Genomic DNA, 23,431 nt, shown 5'->3' with positions numbered 1-23,431 from the left:
GGGGATAATGTACAATTTTGTTTCCCTGAGAACATTTCCAAAGACAAAATTTAGAAAAATAGTTCTGGTCCAGGGAAACCAGAACATTTCTGTAACTCTACATAGGAAAACCATTAATGAACTGTTTTGCATCATGCATTCATTTAAAAAAAAAGTATTTTCACAAAATTTCTGGAGATCAATCGTTACTATTCTAATATTTTTTGTGCATCTGTCACTTCCATTGACCTGTCACTTCCATCTCTAACCTGATTGGCCAGTATCAGTTCCATCTTTCACCTGATTGGCCTATCAGTTTAATCTCTCACCTGATTGGCCAGTGTCAGTTCCATCTCTCATCTGATTAGCCAGTGCCATTGCTATCTCTCACCTGATTGGCCAGTGTCAGTTCTATCTCTCATCTAATTGGCCAGTGTCAGTTCCATCTCTCATCTGATTGGCCTATCAGTTCAATCTCTCATCTGATTGACCAATCAATTTCACCTCTTGCCTGATTAGCCTGTCCATTCCATCTCTTACCTAATTTGTCTTTCAGTTTCACCTATCATCAGATTCACAAATAATTCTTTTTGTTTCCCAAGTGAGTTTTATGATTGTTCCTTGCCTTTCAAATATTCATTTAGCTTAATATTTCACAGGAAAACATTTTATTATAGCTAATGAACATGTCTCAATCTTGAGACCTTTTAACTTCCATCTTTGTTTAAAGGAAATTAGTTAAACTTAGAACCAAGATTCTACAATGAAATATGTGAATGATTTGATTGGAATAAATCAATTTTGTAATATTCATTAGATTCTCTATTCTGTTGTTTATTTACAATGTCTAAAAACTGTAAATCAGGCAAAGTTTACGTGATGTGTGAGTTGTTCACGCCACGAAGGAGTAAAAAGAATTCCGATGTTTCATTTGTGACCTAAATATAGTGTTAGAATCAATAAGAGGCAATCAGTGGTCAGAGAATACGCCTTTCCGCAGTGAGGTGTCAGTACTGATCAGCCTTAAATAAAACATTCATACTCCATCATGAGATGTCCATTATCCTTCGACAGTTGACCCGGCATGCAAGCCCGCGCGAACGAAATCCCGGAGTGACAAACACTGCTGAAACGCTACACTGTAACAATGCCGTCAATAAACATTTCCTGACGATTCTGATTGCCATGAATAAATTTATACCAGAGTTCACCACCTGTGGGTAATAGATCCATCTGGCAGCTATAACATTTTTCTCACCAATAAAACGCTTCATATGACTTGTGCATATTTATAATTCTAAAATGGTTATAGTCCTTGAAGATACATGTACTACATTTTTCGACAAAAAGAGTAATTCTGATCAACTGAAAACAAAAATACACAGGTTTTTATTTTCAAAGAATACCCAAGATTTTTGTATCTCTCTTTTTGTAAATTTGACTTTCAGTCTTATCAGTAATCATTTAAGGACGTTATTATAAAACAATTTCATTTGTTAGTGTTAATTAGATACATTTCTATACAATGAGTGCCCTTTTATACATTTATGTTACAAGCAATGTATACGCAGCTTGCAGTGTAGCATTTGAAAAAAAAGTCCACATGTACTCAGAGTTGTTTGGATACCTATTGTAACAACATAGCCATTTTCTTTTCTTTCTTTTTTTTCTGAAAGCGAATACTGATACTGTCTTCTCAATATAATGCACTTTTGCCATTAGAGAAATACCAAAGGCCAAAACAACAATCAACAGTGCTATAGTAACATTTAGCAGCAGCGAGGGACGTTCTTTGAGAGACCAGATAATGTCAATGTCAAGGACACTGCAACTGATGTTGAATTCAGTCACAAACATAAATAATTACAAAAAAAATGATAAAAACTCTTAACATGAAAACTTCAAGGCCGCAGCCAATCAGATAATTGTAAACATCTTGCTGTATGATGCTTCACAGTGAATCTTAAAATACATCACCGCCCTCCATTATAAAATGTATAATATCATTGATCAATAATATTTTTGATGTAACAAAGTATCAACGTTGGCCTAAATGTTCATTTCAATATTCATGATCAAAATTCAGTAAAAATATTAAATTTTGTAAAATTTGTTCTTTCCTTCATCATGAAAATTCATATGACTGCATGGTTCCTACACAATTCTTGTACATTCTCCCTTCTTGGCTAGCTGACTTAATTCCATCAACAAATTCTTCGCGTTTAACAGTTCATAATTTCTTATCGTGACAATAAAAATATTCTCACTTCAAATACCAATGGGACTTATTGATTATTATATCAAGATTTTACTTTGTAGATTTAGATTCAAATAATTGCTGATCCGAGCAATCATAGCAATAACTACAATTTCTGTATCATTTTTCATATAAAAAACAACGGTCTACCAGGCGAAGTGTCTTCTATAACCAGTAGTATGACTCTAGTTTTACAATCTTATCTGACAACAGAAATCCACAGCGAAGCTTGAGGATTTGTGGCTAGATGAATCAATAAGGAAAGGAACACCGAAGCCTCGGCCATGAGACAACAACGATTTGTTATCTTATCAACTTCTTCAACATTTAATGCTAAAACCGGCCTTACAAGAAATGTGATGATTTTAGCACTTAAACAAAATAATCTTTCCTGAAGTGATGTCTTTATTGTATTTATAAAGCTGACTGATATTGTCTCCATCTTTGAAATCACAGTGTAAAGCCCGTGACTAAGCTCCAAGCAGGACTGTGTACAAGAAGACAAAATTGGAAACTGAAACCATATGATACGTATATACATGTAATGAGATTCGGAACTTTGAATTCAGATGTGTAATGAGAAATATTAGTAACTGTGTATGATATAATTATATATTAACAGTAAGCCTGGAGTGTTTATGTAGAATCTGTGATAAACCTTGATACTTTTACATATTGTATTTCAAGCAAGGATTAAGACATCACAGATTGCATTGACAACATAAGTGCCCTTTCTGACATTGTGAAGAAGGGACGTAATTTCCCTTTCTGACATTGTGAAGAAGGGACGTAATTTCCCTTTCTGACATTGTGAAGAAGGGACGTAATTTCCCTTTCTGACGTTGTGAAGAAGGGACGTAATTTCCCTTTCTGACATCTTGAAGAAGGGACGTAATTTCCCTTTCTGACATTGTGAAGAAGGGACGTAGTTTAAGTTAACTGTGACAATTCAATTTACTCACAGCTTTTATTTTCAATTTGTAAAATATTACAAGGATCGGACATTATTCCAGGGTACCCCAGTACAGGAAGTTGCCATTTTAGTTTGGTGTTTAGGGTGTAAAAAATGTGTAATAGTTCTTGCTTTTGTTTGTTTGTTTATTTTCAAACATTTTGGAGATAAACATTATCTAAGGGCTTCATCTATAAATTTAAATAACAACTTTAAATCCACCTAATATTCAGTTACACAAAATATTCATATTTAATATTCGGTAACACTAAAAAGATTCATATTTATGTAATACAGGCATAAATACTTTTTGTACAAGGCCAAAACCTAATGGTGAATGTGAATAGCTGAAAATGAAAAAAGACAAATTGCCTGTCTTTGCTGTTAGGCATTATAATATGACATAAACGCATACATCACTAATATCCCCAGAGTAAAGAACCATTTCCTACAGCTAATAAATATTTGTAGCCGTGAAATAATGCAGTATCAACATCTGGCATTGCATCAGTTCATTAGAACTCTGCGAATCATCTGTGGCCATTTGTCATATCACTATCATAAACGCTTTATTCTGATTGGTCACATGATGTCACCTGACCAGTTAATACAATTACACTAGTACTACTCATTCGAAATTATGCAGTAAATACTTATGACATTTCGATGCAGCGTATCGCATCTTAAGTCTATTTCATTATATGTTCACATGGACATTTGGTATCGGAAATATCATCAAACATTTAAAAGCTTAAGGTAATTCCCAATAAACATTACCCATGAGTATTGGTACAGAAACGAACCAGAACACTCCATCTATTATTGAAACATTCACTTTATATAACAGAGTTACAAATCATATTTGGTTAATTGCAATACGAAAGTATTTTAGCTTGTTCACCATATTTTTATTACACAATTCAAAATATGATTTAGTATTAATCAACCTTCTGACGTGATGCATTGTAGAATTGAATTAAGATTACATGTAGCTCTTAATAAATATTATTTTCTACAGATCTTCGATAACTGATGTCCTAGCTCAACAATATTAAGTTTTATTACAATTTTTCTTTTTGATAATATAATTGATGGCCACCAAACAAGAGGTCCCAGTTTTACAAGACTTCTTTTATGAGGTCAGTGTTTGGTATTCCTTCACAGAAACGGAAGAAATGCATTTTGTGAAATTGAGGGTATAACCCTTAAATTAACCTTATAAAGGCACAAACAATGTTTTTTACATTTAAGTCTAGAATCTAGTTCATGCCTCTCAGATAAAATTTGAACTCCTCAACAGTGATCTCGTTTGAATCTACAACATATAATTAAGGTGTCTACATGCAGATTCTTCTCAGAAATCTTCCATTACCTCACCGAGACAGCGGGAGCTACAAACACCCTAGCATTGTAGTAATATACATGATAAACGTATTATTGATTTATAACTTTGTCTGCGACATCGGATTAAAATCATATCCTGTCATATAGAACATCTGACTAACACTGGTATTTTCGTTGTGGTACCAGAGGTCAATGTCCAATGTAAAACTGCTACCGTATTTATTCTGCAATAAGTCAAGGGTATGCACACCTAACTTTTGACTCAATAGGGTACACACACTTAACTTTTAACTAGAGACAAAACATGTAAAGAACAGTCTGGAATAAACAACCGATATACGAACAAACTCCTGTGTTGGGCTCCCTGTCCTTATACTTTTAACTTCTAGCTTATTACCTGGGTTTTTCAGTCAGACCTCTTTTATACCATCGTATCTACTGCAGGTTCATCAGGATTCTTACCCCACCCACCCCACCCCCGCCCCACCCCCACCCCTCTACCACCACCACCCCCACAATACACAGGACACACACACACGTACACTTTTAGTGATTCTTGTGATTTTGAATCAGTCAGCAGTTGAGCACGTATAACAGGACAATTAAATAAAATTGTTGATTATTTTGCAGAAGAGCAATGTATATGAGTGGACTTAAATACCATGCAGACAAGCTTGGCTTAATTGTCAGAAAATATGATACCTATAGCTGGTACAGATAAATAAGAATTTACATCTAAATAATAATCATACAATACATCTTCCATAAAACATTGTGTACATCCATACACACTGTGAAACATAATTATTTTTGTGTAGTCAAATATTAGCCTTTCTTCAAATTTGACGAGGATGAAGAGAGCCACCTTCATAGTTTTCTATACAAGACTGTATAGAGGAAATTGGTTTTTCTACGTTACAGACAAAAAGCATGAAAATACGATGTCCACTGATATTTACATCTATTTATTTTCTTAATTTTAGTACCAATCTGTATTTTTTTCTTTTGCAGCTAGCCTTCGGTATAGCCATGATGCTGCCTCTAGAACTAAGCATTCGATTCGGTCTGCTGTGTGTGGCATGCGTTCCAGGAGGTGGGCTTGGCCATGTCGCAGTCGTGGTCAGTCAAGCTGACCTTCCGCTCAGCCTCGCTATGAATCTTCTCAGCATCATTGTCATGCTAGGTAAGATACTCTATATATCTGGCTGGCATCTTAATCATAAAGATGCCAGATAATTCCAAATCAAATATACCATTTTGGCATTTTGGAATCTTTCTAGGCACAAATATCGAAGAAAATACTTTCAGAGAAAACTTTCAGAGAAAGGAGTGACATAAAAGTTTCAAGTCAACAAAGATTCGTTCATCATAGAAGGGATCACTATTTTTAAACATACCGTAATTCATTCATCATGAAAAGAGGAACATTAATTTAAACATAAAATTCAGAAACTTCTTTTTTATACATCATACATCAATTCAAAGTGTTTTCCTCAGTATTTCAGCAGAATCTAACCAGGTCTCAAAAACACAAATCAAAATATGTTTATTGTTTATACACTTTGTCTAGCCAATTCACTACAAATGACTAGATGATTCACATTATGTGATCAATTTAATCCAAGAGACATTTTCCCCTTAAATAAAAATCTTTCTAAAAAAATAAGTCCTTTAAGACAGCCAAAAATGCAACAATGTTTTTTAAATGCCTCTCAAACAGAGGTATATTGGGATCGAACCCAAGATCAATTTGCAAATTCAACTCATGATGGTCTACAGATACTGAGATAAAAACAAATTGTCTCTAGCCAAGTCTAGGAATCAGCTAGCATTTTACCAGGGTGACAAAACTATTTGTTCATACACATCATTAATGGCACAAATTAGAATGCAGGGCTTTTGCACAGATTGCTTGGAGGCTGAGGCAGAATCATACACCACTTGGGGCTCGAAACAGATCACAGCATAAGCTATGCACAATTACAAATTGAAAATGTACATGCAACTTGTCAGATGTGGACAGTTTTGCAATTAGTACTGTATGAGCATGAAGCTATGTGGCTTAGATCATAGAGGAACTATCACCATCTAACGCCCACCTTCCTATCACCGTCAGCATCTGTATCCCATGTACACTATATACATAACACACTTAATTGTGTTAGAAGCTTCATCCACTGACACAAATTACCTCTACAATATATTTGTAGAAAAATAGTTGTCACAAGTAACTTTGTCTGAGTTCTCTGTTGGAAGCATGTACTGTATAGATGTATCCGGAGTTTGATATTACATATACTCCCGACTCTCAGTTTGTGTGATTAAGGTCTTTAGAGACAACTTAATATGCCAAGAAATGTCACAGTCAACAGGAATTATCTCAAAACTATTCGCAGCATTTTGTGTATTAGTTACTGGCATACCACATTACATCCATGACTACATGTTGTCTGTACTTGTAAATATAAATCAATCTGAAACACAGAAGTCTGTGTCGCCATAGTGTTTGTAATTATCCGCCAATATGCAACTGTGTCATCACGATGCTTATAATTTCCATTTTAAAGAAACAAATTCGCATCACTATGATGCTTGTGATCTCCATTAAAACTTACAGAAATCTGTGTCATCACGATGCTTATATTCTCCGTTAAAACATACAGAAATCTGTGTTATCATGATGCTTATGATTTCCATTTTAAAGGAACAAATCTGCATCACTATGATCCCTGTAAGTAATCTCCATTAAAACTTACAGAAATCTGTGTCATCATGATGCTTATGATTTCCAAAGAAACAAATCTGCATCACTATTAGGGGCCACGGTGGCCGAGTGGTTAAGGTGTCCTGACACTTTATCACTAGCCCTCCACCTCTGGGTTGCGAGTTCGAAACCTACGTGGTGCAGTTGCCAGGTACTGACCGCAGGCTGGTGGTTTTTCTCCGGGTACTCCGGCTTTCCTCCACCTCCAAAACCTTGCACGTCCTTAAATGACCCTGGCTGTTAATAGGACGTTAAACAAAAACAAAACCAAGCATTACTATGATGCTTGTGATCTCCATTAAAACTTACAGAAATCTGTGTCATCACGATGCTTATATTCTCCATTAAAACATACAGAAAACTGGGTCATAATTATACTTATTTTCTCCATTAAATCATACCCAAATTTCTGTCACTGTCAATATTGCTTCTGCATCACTCTGATCTATTAAAACTTAAATAAATCTGTCAAAATGATGGTATACATTTTCAGATAATATTTGTAAGTAACCTCAAATAAGCCCCCTCACCTTGAAAATTGGGGACGGTTTATCTTTATTTGATACTTATTCTTTTCAAAAAGACGATTCGGCAAAAATGAAGAAGGTGCCTCAGCCAGGCTTTTTGTAGGCAGGGTCATATTTATTGATAAATATAGTTTAGTATTCAGTAAACAAATAAACACTGCAAACCCCTGTCATTGTGAGTTATTCTCTCCATGAAACATTACTAAATCCTTGTCATTCTAAATCAGAAAGCGGAAGTAGATTTATTAATTTCATTCTATCCTCACTTCCAATGGTAGATTTCAAATTTTACCATCCAGGAGCACTATAAATAATCAATAACATGTTTTACTGTTTCAAAAATGAAATCTTCTAATACTCAGTTGATTACCGGAAAATAATTAGCCACCATGCATATAAAACTACTCCAAGATGGCCATATGTTTTAGCCTGATGTAGAATTACCCAGCCGTCCAGTGTCCACCATGAGTGCCTCACTCTGAAGGTCACTTCAGTCACCTAAACAATAAACAATGCCAGATGGGAGTCGTAGGAAACATCATCCAAAGGCGTAGAGAATGTCAATATTTACAAGTTAATTCTATATTGAGGTTACTAATGATAAGTTTTTATACCAAGGTGTGATCTAAACCTGATGAAGCAAGCTAGCTGGTACGGAAACTGTATTCTACGTCTGTAATACAATATCAAGGTCAATTAATGTCCACTCCTTAATTGCGAGATACTGACCTAAATTTGATATCTTCCAAGCATTCATTTTATATATATATACCCAGATGTCTCATAAAGTTTGAAAATATATCGCAATTTATTAATGGTAGTTATTTAATAATTAAATGAAAAACAATTGTTTTTAATGTGTCCAAAATATTTCAAGGTCAAAGAATACTTTTCAGGAAGTGAACTCATCATGTCCAAATACAAAAAAAGGACCTAATACAGCATTTTTGATTAGCTCATCCTATTTATGGCTTAGTTTTGGTCACTGATGAATCTTGACCATCAATGGAAGAGAGTGTCACACTCATCATTTCATCATATTTATCCACAAGTCCTTGCCAACAAACACGCTCTCTTCTTCATATTTGCAGAATATCAAAAACAGTCAGCTAAAAGAGTTTCAGAAATAAGCCTTCTAGCTGACACTCGTTTTGCTCATGATAGGATTATTTTTTAAGCGTTGATATGAATCCATTTATTTATGCAGAACAGCCACTAATACCCTACATTTAACAGCCAGCTTTTTCTTATTGAATACACATTTGCAGCACATATGTTTTATTTTATTTACTTAATGGATTTTGCATCTTTGAGCATAATAACATGCCTGTAAGTTGGATTTCAACACCTTGCCAGGATCAAGGTCAATGTATTTATATAATATAAAAAGACAGTTACAGTAGTTCATCCAAAAAAATGCCCTTTAGCTTGGTATTTGACAAATGAGAATGATTACTATAAAACTGTCTGAAATTCTCAAAATAGAGTCATAATATGTTTTTGACATAATGGAATTACGATAAAAGGATTGGATGCGCTGACTGCAAAAAGGATGCAAAGCTCTTAAAAGGAGGTGCAGTTATGAGGAAGAATAAGGTAGTATGCTAAATGAGGCCATTCCAACTAGTATACAGATCAAATGTGGAGGTTATATTTCACCATTCCGATATCTCTTATACAGGCTCGGTAAAATAACAAATATTATTCACAGATAAAACCTTGTTACTTTTCTAAAAGGTTTATATAGTTTATCTTTGACATATGTACCCCAGCATTGTCAGCTCAATCTACAAACACATTACAGATTTTATTTACAGTATGACTTCAGACATTTACGGTAGCATAGATCTCTGAAATGAAAAGTTTTAGACTATAAATTACTTAATTAAGAAATAGTCAGGAATAGTAATACCAATGATGTTATAATTTCAATAGGTAAATAAAACATTTATCTAAGATTAATTTTCTGAGCGTCAAGTGCCAATAAGTTATGACACAATATCAATGATTCATATCTTAACTTAAATTGACTTAAATTAAGCAGAATTAAGGGAAGATAATAGAGATTTCTAGCTTTTTATACATCATATTTATCTCAAGTGCAAGATTCTGTTTCTCATGAAAAACTAATTTCACTTTAGGTACAGCTCCAATGTGGATATCTGTGTTGGGACAATACTTTGGACAGAAAAGTATATCAAAGGTTATTTACAACTTTGAGATCTGGCTGGCCTCCACGTTCTTTGCTTACACTGCCGGACTTGTGATAAACCGTTTTAAACCAGGAATGGCGGACGCCCTACTGACCTGGATCATCAAGCCATTCCTTCTTCTCGCAACGATATTATACATTACCTTAGGAGTGTATATAAACATGTACATGTTCGATGATATCAAAATTTACGCTGTGTTAGCGGCACTTCTACTTCCAATTACAGCTTTCGCCATAACCTTTGGTCTTTCAAAAGTGTTTCGCCAAAAACCGAAATTTTGTCAATCTGCTGCACTAGAAACTTCTAGTTTCAACTGCCTAATAGTGCTAGCTGCAATACGGTTTACACTTCCGAAACCTGACGCCGATTTAGCGTCGGAAATACCTATATGGATCATGTTCACAATTCCCGGGATGTATGTGATTCTTTCCGTGATTCGAGTGATCAAAAATTTTATTTCCAATTTTTTGGAAAGTCGAAAGCAACAACAATTTCGCCATTTTAGCATTGCATCAGGAATAGTAAACCAGGCCAACATGGCTGCCTTATCAGCACCGCTATTTGTGACTGAGGTAACGGACGATGAGCAAGGCTCTGTGAGTGAAAAAATCACTGTGTTATAGCATACAAAGTTATATAATGGAGCAGCAGAAAATAGTACGTGATAATGTATCATCTTAGATGAGTATAGACTCAGTGTACAATATTATTAATATATATATATATAAATTCATGAGTGTGTGGATTGGAAACAGATTGTTATAATTTATTCAAATTCCAGGAATAGACGTTGCCATGAATGACCATATTTGGAATAAGTGGTTGGCATGTGATTTTTTTTTTTTTTTTTTTTATCATTTGTTAATGGTATATATGTGCATTTTGATTTCATCAGTATCTTAGTTGAAAACGGGAAAGTTTCCCCTACTATTCCAATGACTGTCAATGTGTATACAACAGATCTGTTATACCTGTTTCAAGCTTCCCAAATACCATGATGATCATGACCTCATTCATAAATGCTCATTATACATGTCATATATATGTCAGAAACCAAAAATTAATGATTCCTCAATGGGCTTGAATTCCTTTTAATTGATTTCTGTAATTAATTAATTTAATTAATGTTATTATGTAATTTCATGTAATTATAAGAGAACGATGCAAAGAAAACTTTATTTTGCCAATAATGTTACCATTTTGTCCATCAGTTTCTATTCAATTTTTCATTTTCTAAAATAAAAAAATTCATTTAAGAGTCGATATGAAAACTCTGTATGTGTGTATCCACTAGTAAAATAAGAAGATTGCCTGTACCATATTTATCCTGCAATAAGCCCAGGGGCCAACACACAATTTTTGACTCAAAGTTCTTAAGAGTTGGCTTATCACAAGCAGAAGATCTATATTACTATATTATAAGCTACCATAAATAGGGATGGGCTTATTACCAGGCATGGGCTTATTATCTTCAGATAAATGTGGTACATGCTATTATATGAAATTGTCCGTTAAATATATAGGTTCATCATGAATTTGTACACATGGAGTAAGTAAATACTATAAAAGTGATATTAGTGTAGAAAATCCTTAGCTTGTAAGCTGTATGTATTTAAATATCTATTTAAATATTTATAGCTTTTTCCTATACAACTGTTTTGTTACATCAATATAAACCACAAAACACAGTGATAATATATCAAGAGGAAGCAATAACAGAAATTTCTTGGCAAATGAAGTAAATCTAATAACAGAATATAATATAATGAGTCCTTAGCCTTGGGTAAATGGTCGGCCCAGAATCGCAACATCAATTAGGTAGAACCCCAGTGCTCTCATACAGATGCTATACCGCCAAAGATGAATATGTTTGAAAGTCTTCAGACTTACTTGGTCACCTGTTATAGCAAAAAGTAGTATAATAACGACACACATTCCCCATTCTTTTGATGAACTACGTGTACCGTAGTTACAACACAAGTTAATGAAACATTTAAATGGCACAAACAAAATACAAGGGATATTTACAGTACATCTGAACTGATGGCATACCCAAAAGGTACACAAGTATTGATGACATAAGACCACAGTACACATAAATTGATGAAACATTAAACAAGTATTGATGACAAAAGACCATGGTACACACAAATTGATAAAACATTTAACAGGCCCACAAAAAAATACTAGGGTATACAGTACACCTGAACTTATGACACACTTGAAAGGTACACAAGTATTTATGACATAAAATCACAGTACACAAAAAATAAAAGGGTATATACAGTACACCTGAACTGATGACACACTTGAAAGGTACACAAGTATTGATGACATAAAATCACAGTACACAAAAAATAAAAGGGTATATACAGTACACCTGAACTGATGACACACTTAAAAGGTACACAAGTATTGATGACAGCACACATCACAAATATGTGAGGCATTTTCCAATGTACACATGGATAATATATTTATAACAATCTAATAAAAGTTGATCAATTTTACATACATATTTTAATTTAGTAATGCACAATTTCTTAAAAATTTGGAAACACAAAATGACTGCAGTCCCACAAAATTAAGTTGATTTTCAAAGGAAAAAATAATTATTTCCTAAAATTAGTAAGAACTACAGCTATGTCAAAATGGGTTCAATATTAACTAATTTTATGGTACTTTACAAACATTTCTGGAAACTTTAAATATCACAACATATCCATATTATATAATGCATCAGTTTACCAAGAGACAAGAACAGCGGAGAATCAATATGTATGCTGTAGATATGGCAGGTAACTGATGTTGTCAATGTAATTAACGTTACACATACAGGCAAACCTTTTCCTTTAAGGACTTGGTATAATGATGTAATTTCTGAAAAAAATCAATATTGGCTATACATTGTAATCAATTTGGGTAATGCCTCTGGTTGGTCTTATCTACTGCAACCATAGGCGAGCAACATGTCTTTTACATGCCGAGAACGATCTATCACTGTAGACACAGACACACAACACCAAGCAACCACTGTCTTTGATAGCATTCAAAATGGCATCTTTTTCTTTACAAATCTGTTCATTTTCATCAGCCATTAGTTTGGTTTTCCAATTTTCCAGATATATTTTTTTTTATCACACAACTACCATAAAATTTATTTCAAGAATAGTCGAAAGCATTTTCATAAAACCACAACCAATCTGGTGTTTGAGTTCAGGATCGACTTCAAAAAGCTTTAGGTGTGAAGATTGGATTCATTTGGGGGGAAAATAGATACAACAGTGACTCAGAAAATTGATTTTTGTCATCAAGAACTCTTCGTTTATGTTGTCTGAAAATTATGATTTCACACAATTGGTGTATTAAATACAGAATGTATAACAAATACAGAATCATGTTCTCTAAGACGTTGACATGACAAGAAATTAAAGGAAGTTAAAAGACAATAATCAGGAGTTTCTCTCCTAAGACTGTTGGTTTAAGTGACCTTAATGGACATGTTTGACTGTACTTAATGCTTAGGCAGGGACTCTTAAGCTTATAACAGGTTATTTTTATCATGTCACAATTAAATGATATCGGTGAAAAAATCTTCCATTTTGTGCCAGTTTTGTTAATGGCTTTTGAAGAATTAATCTACAATGGATTTGGTTCTGAGATGTTCTCTACATGCCAATAACTTTATGGTAAAGGTAAAAATAAAGCTATTGCTCCAAGAAATAGAGAACAGATAAATTGAATCAAGAGTTTGATAAAATGTCTTATAAGTACATGACGAACATGAAATAGGTAAAATTTCGGAAAACATGTGAACATTAGCGAACCTTGTACGGACAGTCTTATGCTGTTGGGACCAAAATTTCACTTCTTCAAGCTTTTAGAGTTTAGAATAAGGAAGCTTTTTGGTTGTGACTGAGAAAATTATTAACTACCCATCCTTCAGGGGACTATATAAATATGAAAACAGAAAATATGTCAATAATTCTGGTCAAGACTAGCGGAAGAATGGCTACTGGCCTTATATGGACTATAGCACAATTTTCAGAACTGTCCACCCTGTTATATACTTCTCACATGACTGCCCAAAATCAACATAACATATATATAATATATTTTTTCTTCTAGTTTGTTTAATTTTATAGTTCAATTTAACTAATTTTGTTTTTGTTTTTTGTAACTTTTCTTTAGTGTTTTTTTTTCTTCACATTAAGGATTGAAAATTGCATGAAATGTAGTTGTCTCCCTTAGCGGAACTCTTCTTAATGCAGCTGTATCATGTTCCTTTTCATATAAAGATTCCTTTGTACTGAGTATTCTACCTGCCTCTGGTTTTAACACAAATCTATGTCCATTGTTTCCTGGGCAGTGTTAGATGCCATAGGCAAAAATTTCCACCATGTGATTTTAGCATGAGGAACAGACCATCACAACCTCTTTTTCACCTTCAGGAAAAATGGCTCAGTCTTGGTAATTTCCCATCAAGGCAAGTCAGTCTGACACCCCAGACTTTCTGATCATGTGAATTTTTCATATGGTAACAACTTTTTCTAGAAACTGCCATATTATGTATTCACTGGATATGTATGCCTATTCAAAATTTGACCATATATTAATTTGTATCATCATATCATATACAAAAAGCTTGCTGGGATGCTAGTTATGTAAAATGTTGCTATATATATAGGTATGTATAATTGAAAACTGAAATAAAATTCATATATTAAAGAGATAAAAAAAAATATACGTAAACCATTTTTTTTTTTTTACTTTCAAAATTGACATAAAATTTAAGAATTGAATGAAAAGAAAAACCAATAAAGGCTAGCTTTTCAAAATACTATGATATGCTTTTCTTTTTTTTAAAGAATTCATTTTTCATGAATGATGCTCGGTTATTGAAATATGAATGATATTTTTAACATTACATCCTCTCATGAGTGCTATAAAACTTGGAGATTTTAAAAGCCAGTCCTTTTTGTTGCATTCCATCATTGACTGTTTGTATAGTGAAACCTGTCTAATTATACTCTTGTATCTGACATCCTGTCTAATCTGACCCCTTCCATTACTTCCTATCTAATCAAAGTGTCGTAATTCTATAAATAGATATCACATAAACCTGTCTTATCTGACAAAATGTTGTATCCTACAGGGTATTGGATGAGACAAGTTTCACTCCAGTAGAATACCATATGTATCATTGTATTATATATATAATATATTATTATACATACAATGTATATACATTAATTATGTATATTATTTAGATGTAAATAACAAAACTGATCTATAGCAACTGTTGAAGGTATTATAATAGTAATAAGAAGTATATCTAGTTCTATATATTAAAATGTTCTTATCCTCCGTGTCCGGTACCTATATATATAAAAATAGCTTATATGTAAATATATATGATCAATGACATAATATTCAGAGTACAGACAAGTGATTTGTCAAATCTTTAAGGTAATCCGCCTGGGCCTTTATCAAGACACAAATATATTACAAAAGCGAACATCACCGACACAGAACAGGAACACATAGTTCTATATATAGGTATACTCAGACAGAAAAACTAATGGTCAGAAAGACTGACTTTATCAATTATCAACATTGTCAATCAACTATATATAGACATGGATGGGCTTATTGTCAGACATGAGCGTATTAATTGAATCAATATGATGACTGGAAAAAAATATTATTATTATTAAAACAGCTTTTCAGATAGATGAGAATAATGATCGATGTACGACCAATGGATGAAGAAGCCCACCCATATATATATATATATTTATATATAAATTACACTTCATTAAAAAAAATGCCACAAATAATATTTGATTGTCCAAGCCACACCACTATGTATTAGCTTTACATATACTGTCTGAAAAATAGGGATATGATATACAGGATGCTCTGTCTAAAACGGACTCTGTCCAATCCAGATATTGTCCAAACTGGCAAACCAGTGTGGCTGATTTATATTATAATATACAACTGTCAACAAACTGGCTAAACTAAATGATCCCAGGAAAGATCAGTTAAGTCAGAAAACACTGTACATGTATATAAATTTATTAAGAGATGATAAGATTACATCGTTATTTGTTTTGTTACATAGCACTGTACTATATTTGTTGAATTAGCAAATTGTGATTGGAGAAATGATTATTAACTGTTGTTATGAAGATGATGAAATGCCATCCATTTGATGCGTGAGCCCACAATGTATGTCAGAGGAGTTTAATACCATATACAAGGATGTGATTTAATCATAAAACTTCTACAATGACTTAACCAGCTCCCCCTCTCCTCCCAAACTCTGTTTCCCCTGTCACCCTGAACTTTCCAAGTTTGTTAAGGATGTATGCATCCATGACTTTTTCTATAAGAGTTCCCTACAAATTGTACTAAACGGTTCAACATCTTTAACAGCAGTAATTTTCTATATAAATAATATTAAGGTATAGAAGTATGCATTGTTATGGATAATGTTTCTGAACAGGTAAGGGGGATAACTCTGCAATGTTATGGGAGATAACTCTTACACAAATCGATGAAAAACAAGATTTAAGGACGACTTTTAGATCCTCTCCCGCTCTACAATCAGATATGTTATATACATAGCAGAATTAAGGAAAACACCCTTTGATACTACTTGTGTTTAACAGAATAAACCAGGGCTGCAAATAGCAACAATTCTATTTAATATAAAAAATTCACTTTTACAGAAATTTAAACTAATTTTACTGATGGTCTTTATCAATCAAATTTCACAGCGATATGGGGACTAAATTATTTTTTCTCGAAAGATAAGGCAAATTAGAAAATTGAATTTGAATTTTTATATACATCTACAACATAAATAAATAAACCAGTTACATGTTGCAGAGCTAAAGTTACCATAAGTTCAGACGTACTGAACAGCGGTAGTATGAATGGTTTGGCCTATATCCACTCTCTTGCCCAGCTTTGCTCCACCCCATCCTATCCCACCACCTCACCTTTATATGACCTTGAGAATAAGAGTCTTTGTTATATATTTATTGATATATCAACGAAAATAACTTGTCGAAAATTAATATAAATGATTATATGTTACTATATTCATGAAGTTTGAAGTAAAGATTCTTATCAAATCATAATCAGTAACTCCCTCGGCAGCCTCGCTAATTACTTTGCCATCCCCTCTCTCATTTAGACCCTAACCTTGCCAGGTATTACATGGTAGTGTGACCTTGACTTCATTGTGGCCATTTTGTTTGTGTATGGATCCTGTGGTCACACAAGACCTTCGTGTTTTAAGTAATGGTCGATTGATCACATCCATTTTTCCTTGTTGAATTATTTGATACAAATGAAATAAAAACCGTAAACAGACAAAACTGTGTTCCTTTTCATTCAGCAAATCAGCATCTAAATAGAGTCTTATTAAATGAACCATGTTCTTCACTTATCAGTTTTTTAAATTTTGTTTTCCTTGTGTTCCTTTGGGATTCATGAATTGTCAAGAAAAGTATCTGAATAGATAAAATTAGGTATTCCAATTCAAATTGATATACCTATCTTACAAAGTCTGAAAGGCTGAAACACATTTATTTTATAAAAAAGATAAATTTCACATGATATTTTGCATGGGCATTGAAATATATGCTTAAAATAAAAAAAAACCACAAAGTTATTTTATTATTTTTTTTCTTTTTAAATCATCAAATTTGGGGAAAGCACTTTAGAATTCTGCATTGGTATATTGGTTTTCGGGGCGGAAATATGGCCCAAATAGGTTTCATGAAGATAATTACAGGTAGATATATATATATTCATCAACAACAAAAGTCCTACTATGCACTCCTGTATAGGGTTCATACCAGTCGTATGAATCTGCTGTACTCATAATGGAGTGCACTGTACCAGCTGAACCAAACCGTTCTCATAGATCCTTTTGTTTTTAAAGTACCTTTCAAATCCAAGATGGCTTACTGAAACTGTGATCTTTCATTTGTCATGCAAAAGTACTTTTTGTTGAAAACGAGATGGGGGACTCCCCATTTGCAGTGAAACTTTATAAATTATATAAGTCAATGTTTCACAGAACTATTCAGGTATTGATCTTACATTTGTTACGTAAAAAAGCAAAATAATCGTTTTTTTTTATGTTTGAAGTGAGCGACGGCTTCCATCTTTGGAACTCGCTTGAATTGTTCAATTGTGTTCCATTATATGATACCGTACCTATTCAATACAATTGGTCCGACCTGATAAAGGAACATACGGCTTTATAAGATATAGGAAATCCATTGTTTCTACATTACTCAATCACTGACTTTGATTGTTAAACAGGCTGTCCCACTGGAGTTCCCTGTCAGAGACAATTAATTTATCAAAGTCGAACATTCATAAATTCCATTTGAAGATACAATTTTATCACAAACCTATGATATTTTTTGCAACATTGATTTTGGGACTGATATGAAATTGAAATGACCTATGTCTTCATTCCCCCCCCAAGTCTCTTTTTGGTGATTGTAAATTAAATGGCATGTGACACCATGAAGCTATGATGTCACAACTGAAACAAAGGGGACCTACAGCCAATCACAGCCCTGCTGGGTTATATATATTACATGCATGTCCACGGAATAATTCATGTCATGGATACTAATGATGTCCCACTGACAACAGAGTAGATACATTGTATGTGACAAATCACGTTTGGAATAAGAATTCATCATTTCAGCTTACCGATGGTCTGATACCTAACATACCCTATCGACACTCAGGTATCACACTTCTCTACCATTTATGTTGACAAATGGACAGAAGAAAGTGATGAGCATTACTAGATGGAATCCTGAATTCAAGTTGTAGTAAGTCATTAAACCTTAAAAACTTTATTTGACACAATTGCGAAACAAGTTATACCAACTTCTATTAATCTTGTTGGCCGGGATGGAAGTGAGAAACTTCCTGGTCAAGTGGTGTCTTACTCAGGGAAAACCCACATGGTCAGACAGGTGGCCCCCATACCTTTCATGTTGATCAGAAAATCAGACCATGCCCCCTCCCCCCTCCCATCCGACCATACTTGGGGATATACATGTGGGAGAAATGTTATAATGGTAGTGTAGAAATTGTGATCCATTATCAAAATGTATATTAAAACACCCAGTTGCAATGACAGTAGTTTAGCTCAGACCTTAACTTTTAAATCTAAAATTGTTATAGACTAGTGTTTCTCCAGGCTGTATCCACGATCCTTCAGTTAAGGGAATTTCTTTCAACTAAAGCTTTCCAATGAGGAAGGCATTATAGGAATTTAGGAACCTCTTTAATACAGTTCACTGCCTGCCTACTGGAAAAATTTAAAGTTAATGAAATCCCTTAATGATTCAGGGACTGTTGGAAGATTTTTATAATTTAATTTTTACAATTGGCCCAGTCAGCTGATAACTCTAAGCATATAGCACAAACTAGATATGGAAGATACATTTTGATACAAGATTGGATGGTCACCTAGGGACTACAGGGTCCCTGTCAGACCCTAACATCACTGAGTAAACCACACGGAATATAATCGAAAGGGTAAATCTGATGACACAGTCTAAGGTTTAGAAGCATGCTCTGGGTACTGACCAATTTTGAGGATTTAATCCAAGATGTTCGGTTGACTAATTTTCTTTGGAAGCAAACACTCTAGTGATATGTGTAGAACATTTTTCATTAATCATTAATTTAATCAAACATGTCTTCTTGCAATCAACATCCAGACTTTTAATACATTTTTTTTCCAATTTTTTAATCAAGAAACAAATTGCATTTTGCAATTTGCGGCTCTCATGACAGTAGAAATGTCCTTGACTGTAAATTCTCGATGGGTTGATGTAATCCAAGATTAGCTTTGCTGAAAATATGTCCTTGACAGTACCTGCAGAAAAAAGGAGACTCTAAAAACACTATTAGTTCTATTGTATTCAATCAAATCCCATTCTTGGTGAATGTTAAATTATCTCTTCATTTATGACCCTCATTCCCCTCCACTTTTAGTCGACCAACATTGTGATTTTCTCTATAAATATATGCAAACATTACAAAGATTATACATTTTGTGGGTGTATACCCGTTTATCAAATATCAAATTTATAAAAAAAAAAAAATTCAATTACAATTGACTATTAGTTTGAATATGAAATTTCTCCTTACATTCTGCTCTTCTTTGAACTGAACAGTATCTAATGATTTCAACTTATAAATTGTAAGGTTTTCAATGTACCACTAACTTGTAAGGTTTCCAGACAGTTTGAAAGGCTTTAAAAATCAATAACCATTGAAAGGTTAAAAAAATCAATGAACAAATTGTAAAGTTTATTTCAGCACACATTGATGTTTAAAGTTTTTAGCACATATTTTGTAAAGGGTTTCAATGAAGATATCATTTATTTTAAGGGAGCACATTAGCATCACTGGTCTCCATCAAATATATTGTGTTAAAATATTTTCATGCAAACAAAAATAATGCAAGGGGCCATTAGTGTATTAGTGTACAGGAAAACGTAAGTGTTCTTTGAAAAAAACATTCTGTATTTATACAGCTTCAATCACAGAACTTCACCTTAGTATTCTGTCATATATCTTTTTTTACATGATTTCTCCATTCCTGAAGGTTCTGACATCTGAGAAACAGCACTTAGAGACCTTCTCACACTTTATTGACAGGGAAGGTGAACTATGTTGTTATAGGTACTCCATACAAAAGCACGAACTGGAAAAAAAGCATACTACAGTATCTTGAGTTACAAATGAACCAAGTTGTTCCACAAAACTGCCTTCCAACATATCATTAGAACGTTACATTCTATATTACATAATTACTGTAATTTTAGAACATAACATGGCTGTTTGTCATGAATCACCAAAAGTAAATAATTACTGGTGAAAAAGGTTACTGATGATAATTACTGTATTAGACCTAATGAGTATAACCTGCCCCCTGTAAAGGCCCACCCCCACGTTTTGTTCAGAAAAAAGAGGATGGGTACACTAAATGAAACATAGAAAGTTCCTGACCTAACTTGGATCTGCCAGTATGATCTTCAGACTTTTAACCAAAGATTCTGGTTGTTTTCGCTACATAATGGTATGCATAAAGGAAAAATAGAATTGTTATTTTTTCCACCCAGATTTCACATCGAAACTTTTCCTTGTACATGGCTTTATAAATTTCACCCCTTTTGTATTTTTGTAAGTGCAGTGAGGTTATTTGGATGTCAAACAAAATATGTTTCAAGTCAAAAAAACTTGTCAAAATAATATCAAAATATAATGATATCTAGGATGAGAAATTTTAAAATTTCAGCCTCAATGGTCCTACGGACAAGTTCATGTTTAAAAGTACTAGTCTGTAGTTAAAACATAGTGGTCCAATTATATATACTGAAATGGTGGCATCTTAAAACATTTAAATGAAAACTGGTAAAGATTACAAGAAAATTTGCACTTTATTGCCTATCAGGTAAGCAAGTCAACAATATCAAATCACCCAGATATCAAATCTATTGGTAAGGCCATCGGACCACTGTTTTTCCTTGCTCCGTTATCAATTCTAGAAAATTCAATATTTTTGTAGCATCTTTTAACATGCACTGGATCCTCAGTCATCCTGTACTACTATTCTGAGGTGAGATTACAAAAGAGCACTTTAGGAACACTTCAGCAGAAGGAGCCTTACTAAATCTTTTTTCAGAACAGTACGTTCACCGATACATAATACATGTATTTTCTGAAGCCTGTGTTGTTTTTTTCTCTCTCTACCAGACAAACAAGCCATTTTTTCTGACATACGTTATCCATCAACTTCACCAACAGACAAATAACTGCATTCACACAAACAAAGAGCTACAACTCCGAACAGGTGACTTAGCAAATAAGTTACTTACATGTTAAGTGTTCATATCATATACACTGAAAAAACAATGCATGTTTGTATATATTTAACTGTAAACTCAATATGAAATTACCGTAATAAAAAACTACACCCAATCGATCAACTTCGCCTGAGAATCTATCATCCAATATAACCATGGAAATGGTACTTGATATTTAAGAGACACTTTCACGTCACTGACTGATCAATCCAACAAACAGGCTAGACAGCTAAAATGTACAAATGTTAAATTAGTTGTACATGTAAATTTTCTTCTTTGGTGCATGTGGCCAATCCTGAATCAGAGGATATTTGGCATAAAAAAACAATTCCTTTCTGCTGCAAATACAGCAAACTTAGACGATCTATTTTCATGTCTTCGGAATACATCTCAGTTTTGGGTGCCTTGCCCTTCAATGAATGATCTAGTATGAAGAATAGGTAATTTGTATGCTATTCATTTATTTTACAACAATTGCAAAACAAGTTATATAAAAATGTTAACTTATGGTGATATGCTTTTGTTGGTCCGGACGGAAGCGTGCAAAAAAATAAGGGAGCGGCATTCATAACACAATTATTTGCAAGTACCAATAAATAAAAAGGGCTGCATTAGATATTCAGTAAAAATATTTTCTTGTTTTTATTTGTTCAATTTGGGTACTTGTAATTGGGTAGTGTTGCGCACCAGTTGATTGGTTCAATTTAGTCACTGGGTCATTGGATTTAGGCTCAATGTGGACGCCAGTTAGTTTTGGCTATACCGTCTGATAAAATTTGCCTTCTGTAATAAGACCTAAAATGGCAGCATCTCTTCATGAAAAGAAAGCGAAATGCTTTCTAAACTAGACCACAGAATTCTTAAGTCCACTCCAAAATTTATTTATAACCCTCTGTAGAAGACGGTGTATATTTCCATAAGTCAATTTGCTAAACTTGATCACGAGAGATTTACATAGCATGCAGGATACCATACAAGGAACTAAAGCCGTAGCATCGGGTAGATTCTCTAAATGAATCCTGAAATCACTAGACAGTCTAAGCTTGCATGCCAATATGGTTTCCGCTCTCAACGAACACAGAAAAATCGTAACAGTGTGGACTGCTCGCTCCTCAATACTGTTAACAAGTCGGCTAAAAATACACCAAATTTGTCTATACAAGCTTAGTTTGGAACGTATTGATCTGAGATCTGTGGTCTGTTGAGATCCCTGGTTCTGACTTGTGTGAATTTGAATGGCCCAGTTGATGATGAGCATTCAAAATACTACAGCGTTATTAACAGATTTTATCGCAATCCAGACATGTATTACAGTTTCAATGACATTTTATTTCTTCTTTAATAACATTTAGATTCCTTCACCAATTTTTTCAACCTTTTTTATGACGATCACTTTCTGAATTGTTATGTAAATATATCATCTGATACTAATTTACTATATGCTTACAGAAACACAACCAAGTCTGTA

At 33.6% G+C, this 23,431-nt stretch overlaps 2 protein-coding genes across 5 annotated transcripts in view; one reads left to right on the top strand and one right to left on the bottom strand.

Moving 5' to 3' along the window:
- Positions 1-12,460, top strand: part of LOC117326090 — a 28,463-nt gene extending 16,003 nt beyond the window's left edge. For both annotated transcript variants that reach the window (XM_033882699.1, XM_033882700.1), the window contains 2 exons: positions 5,544-5,715; positions 9,965-12,460. In XM_033882699.1, the coding sequence (XP_033738590.1) occupies positions 5,544-5,715; positions 9,965-10,659 (867 nt within the window). In that variant the 3' untranslated portion in view covers positions 10,660-12,460. The remainder of the gene's footprint in view (positions 1-5,543; positions 5,716-9,964) is intronic.
- The window catches only part of LOC117326091 (trafficking protein particle complex subunit 13-like), a 151,421-nt gene that overhangs the window by 119,070 nt on the left and 8,920 nt on the right, over positions 1-23,431 (bottom strand). The window lies entirely within an intron of this gene.

Source organism: Pecten maximus, chromosome 4 (genome assembly GCF_902652985.1).
Source record: "Pecten maximus chromosome 4, xPecMax1.1, whole genome shotgun sequence".
Taxonomy (NCBI): domain Eukaryota; kingdom Metazoa; phylum Mollusca; class Bivalvia; order Pectinida; family Pectinidae; genus Pecten; species Pecten maximus.
Note: the sequence above shows the minus strand (reverse complement) of the source record. Positions and strands in the feature narration are given on the sequence as shown.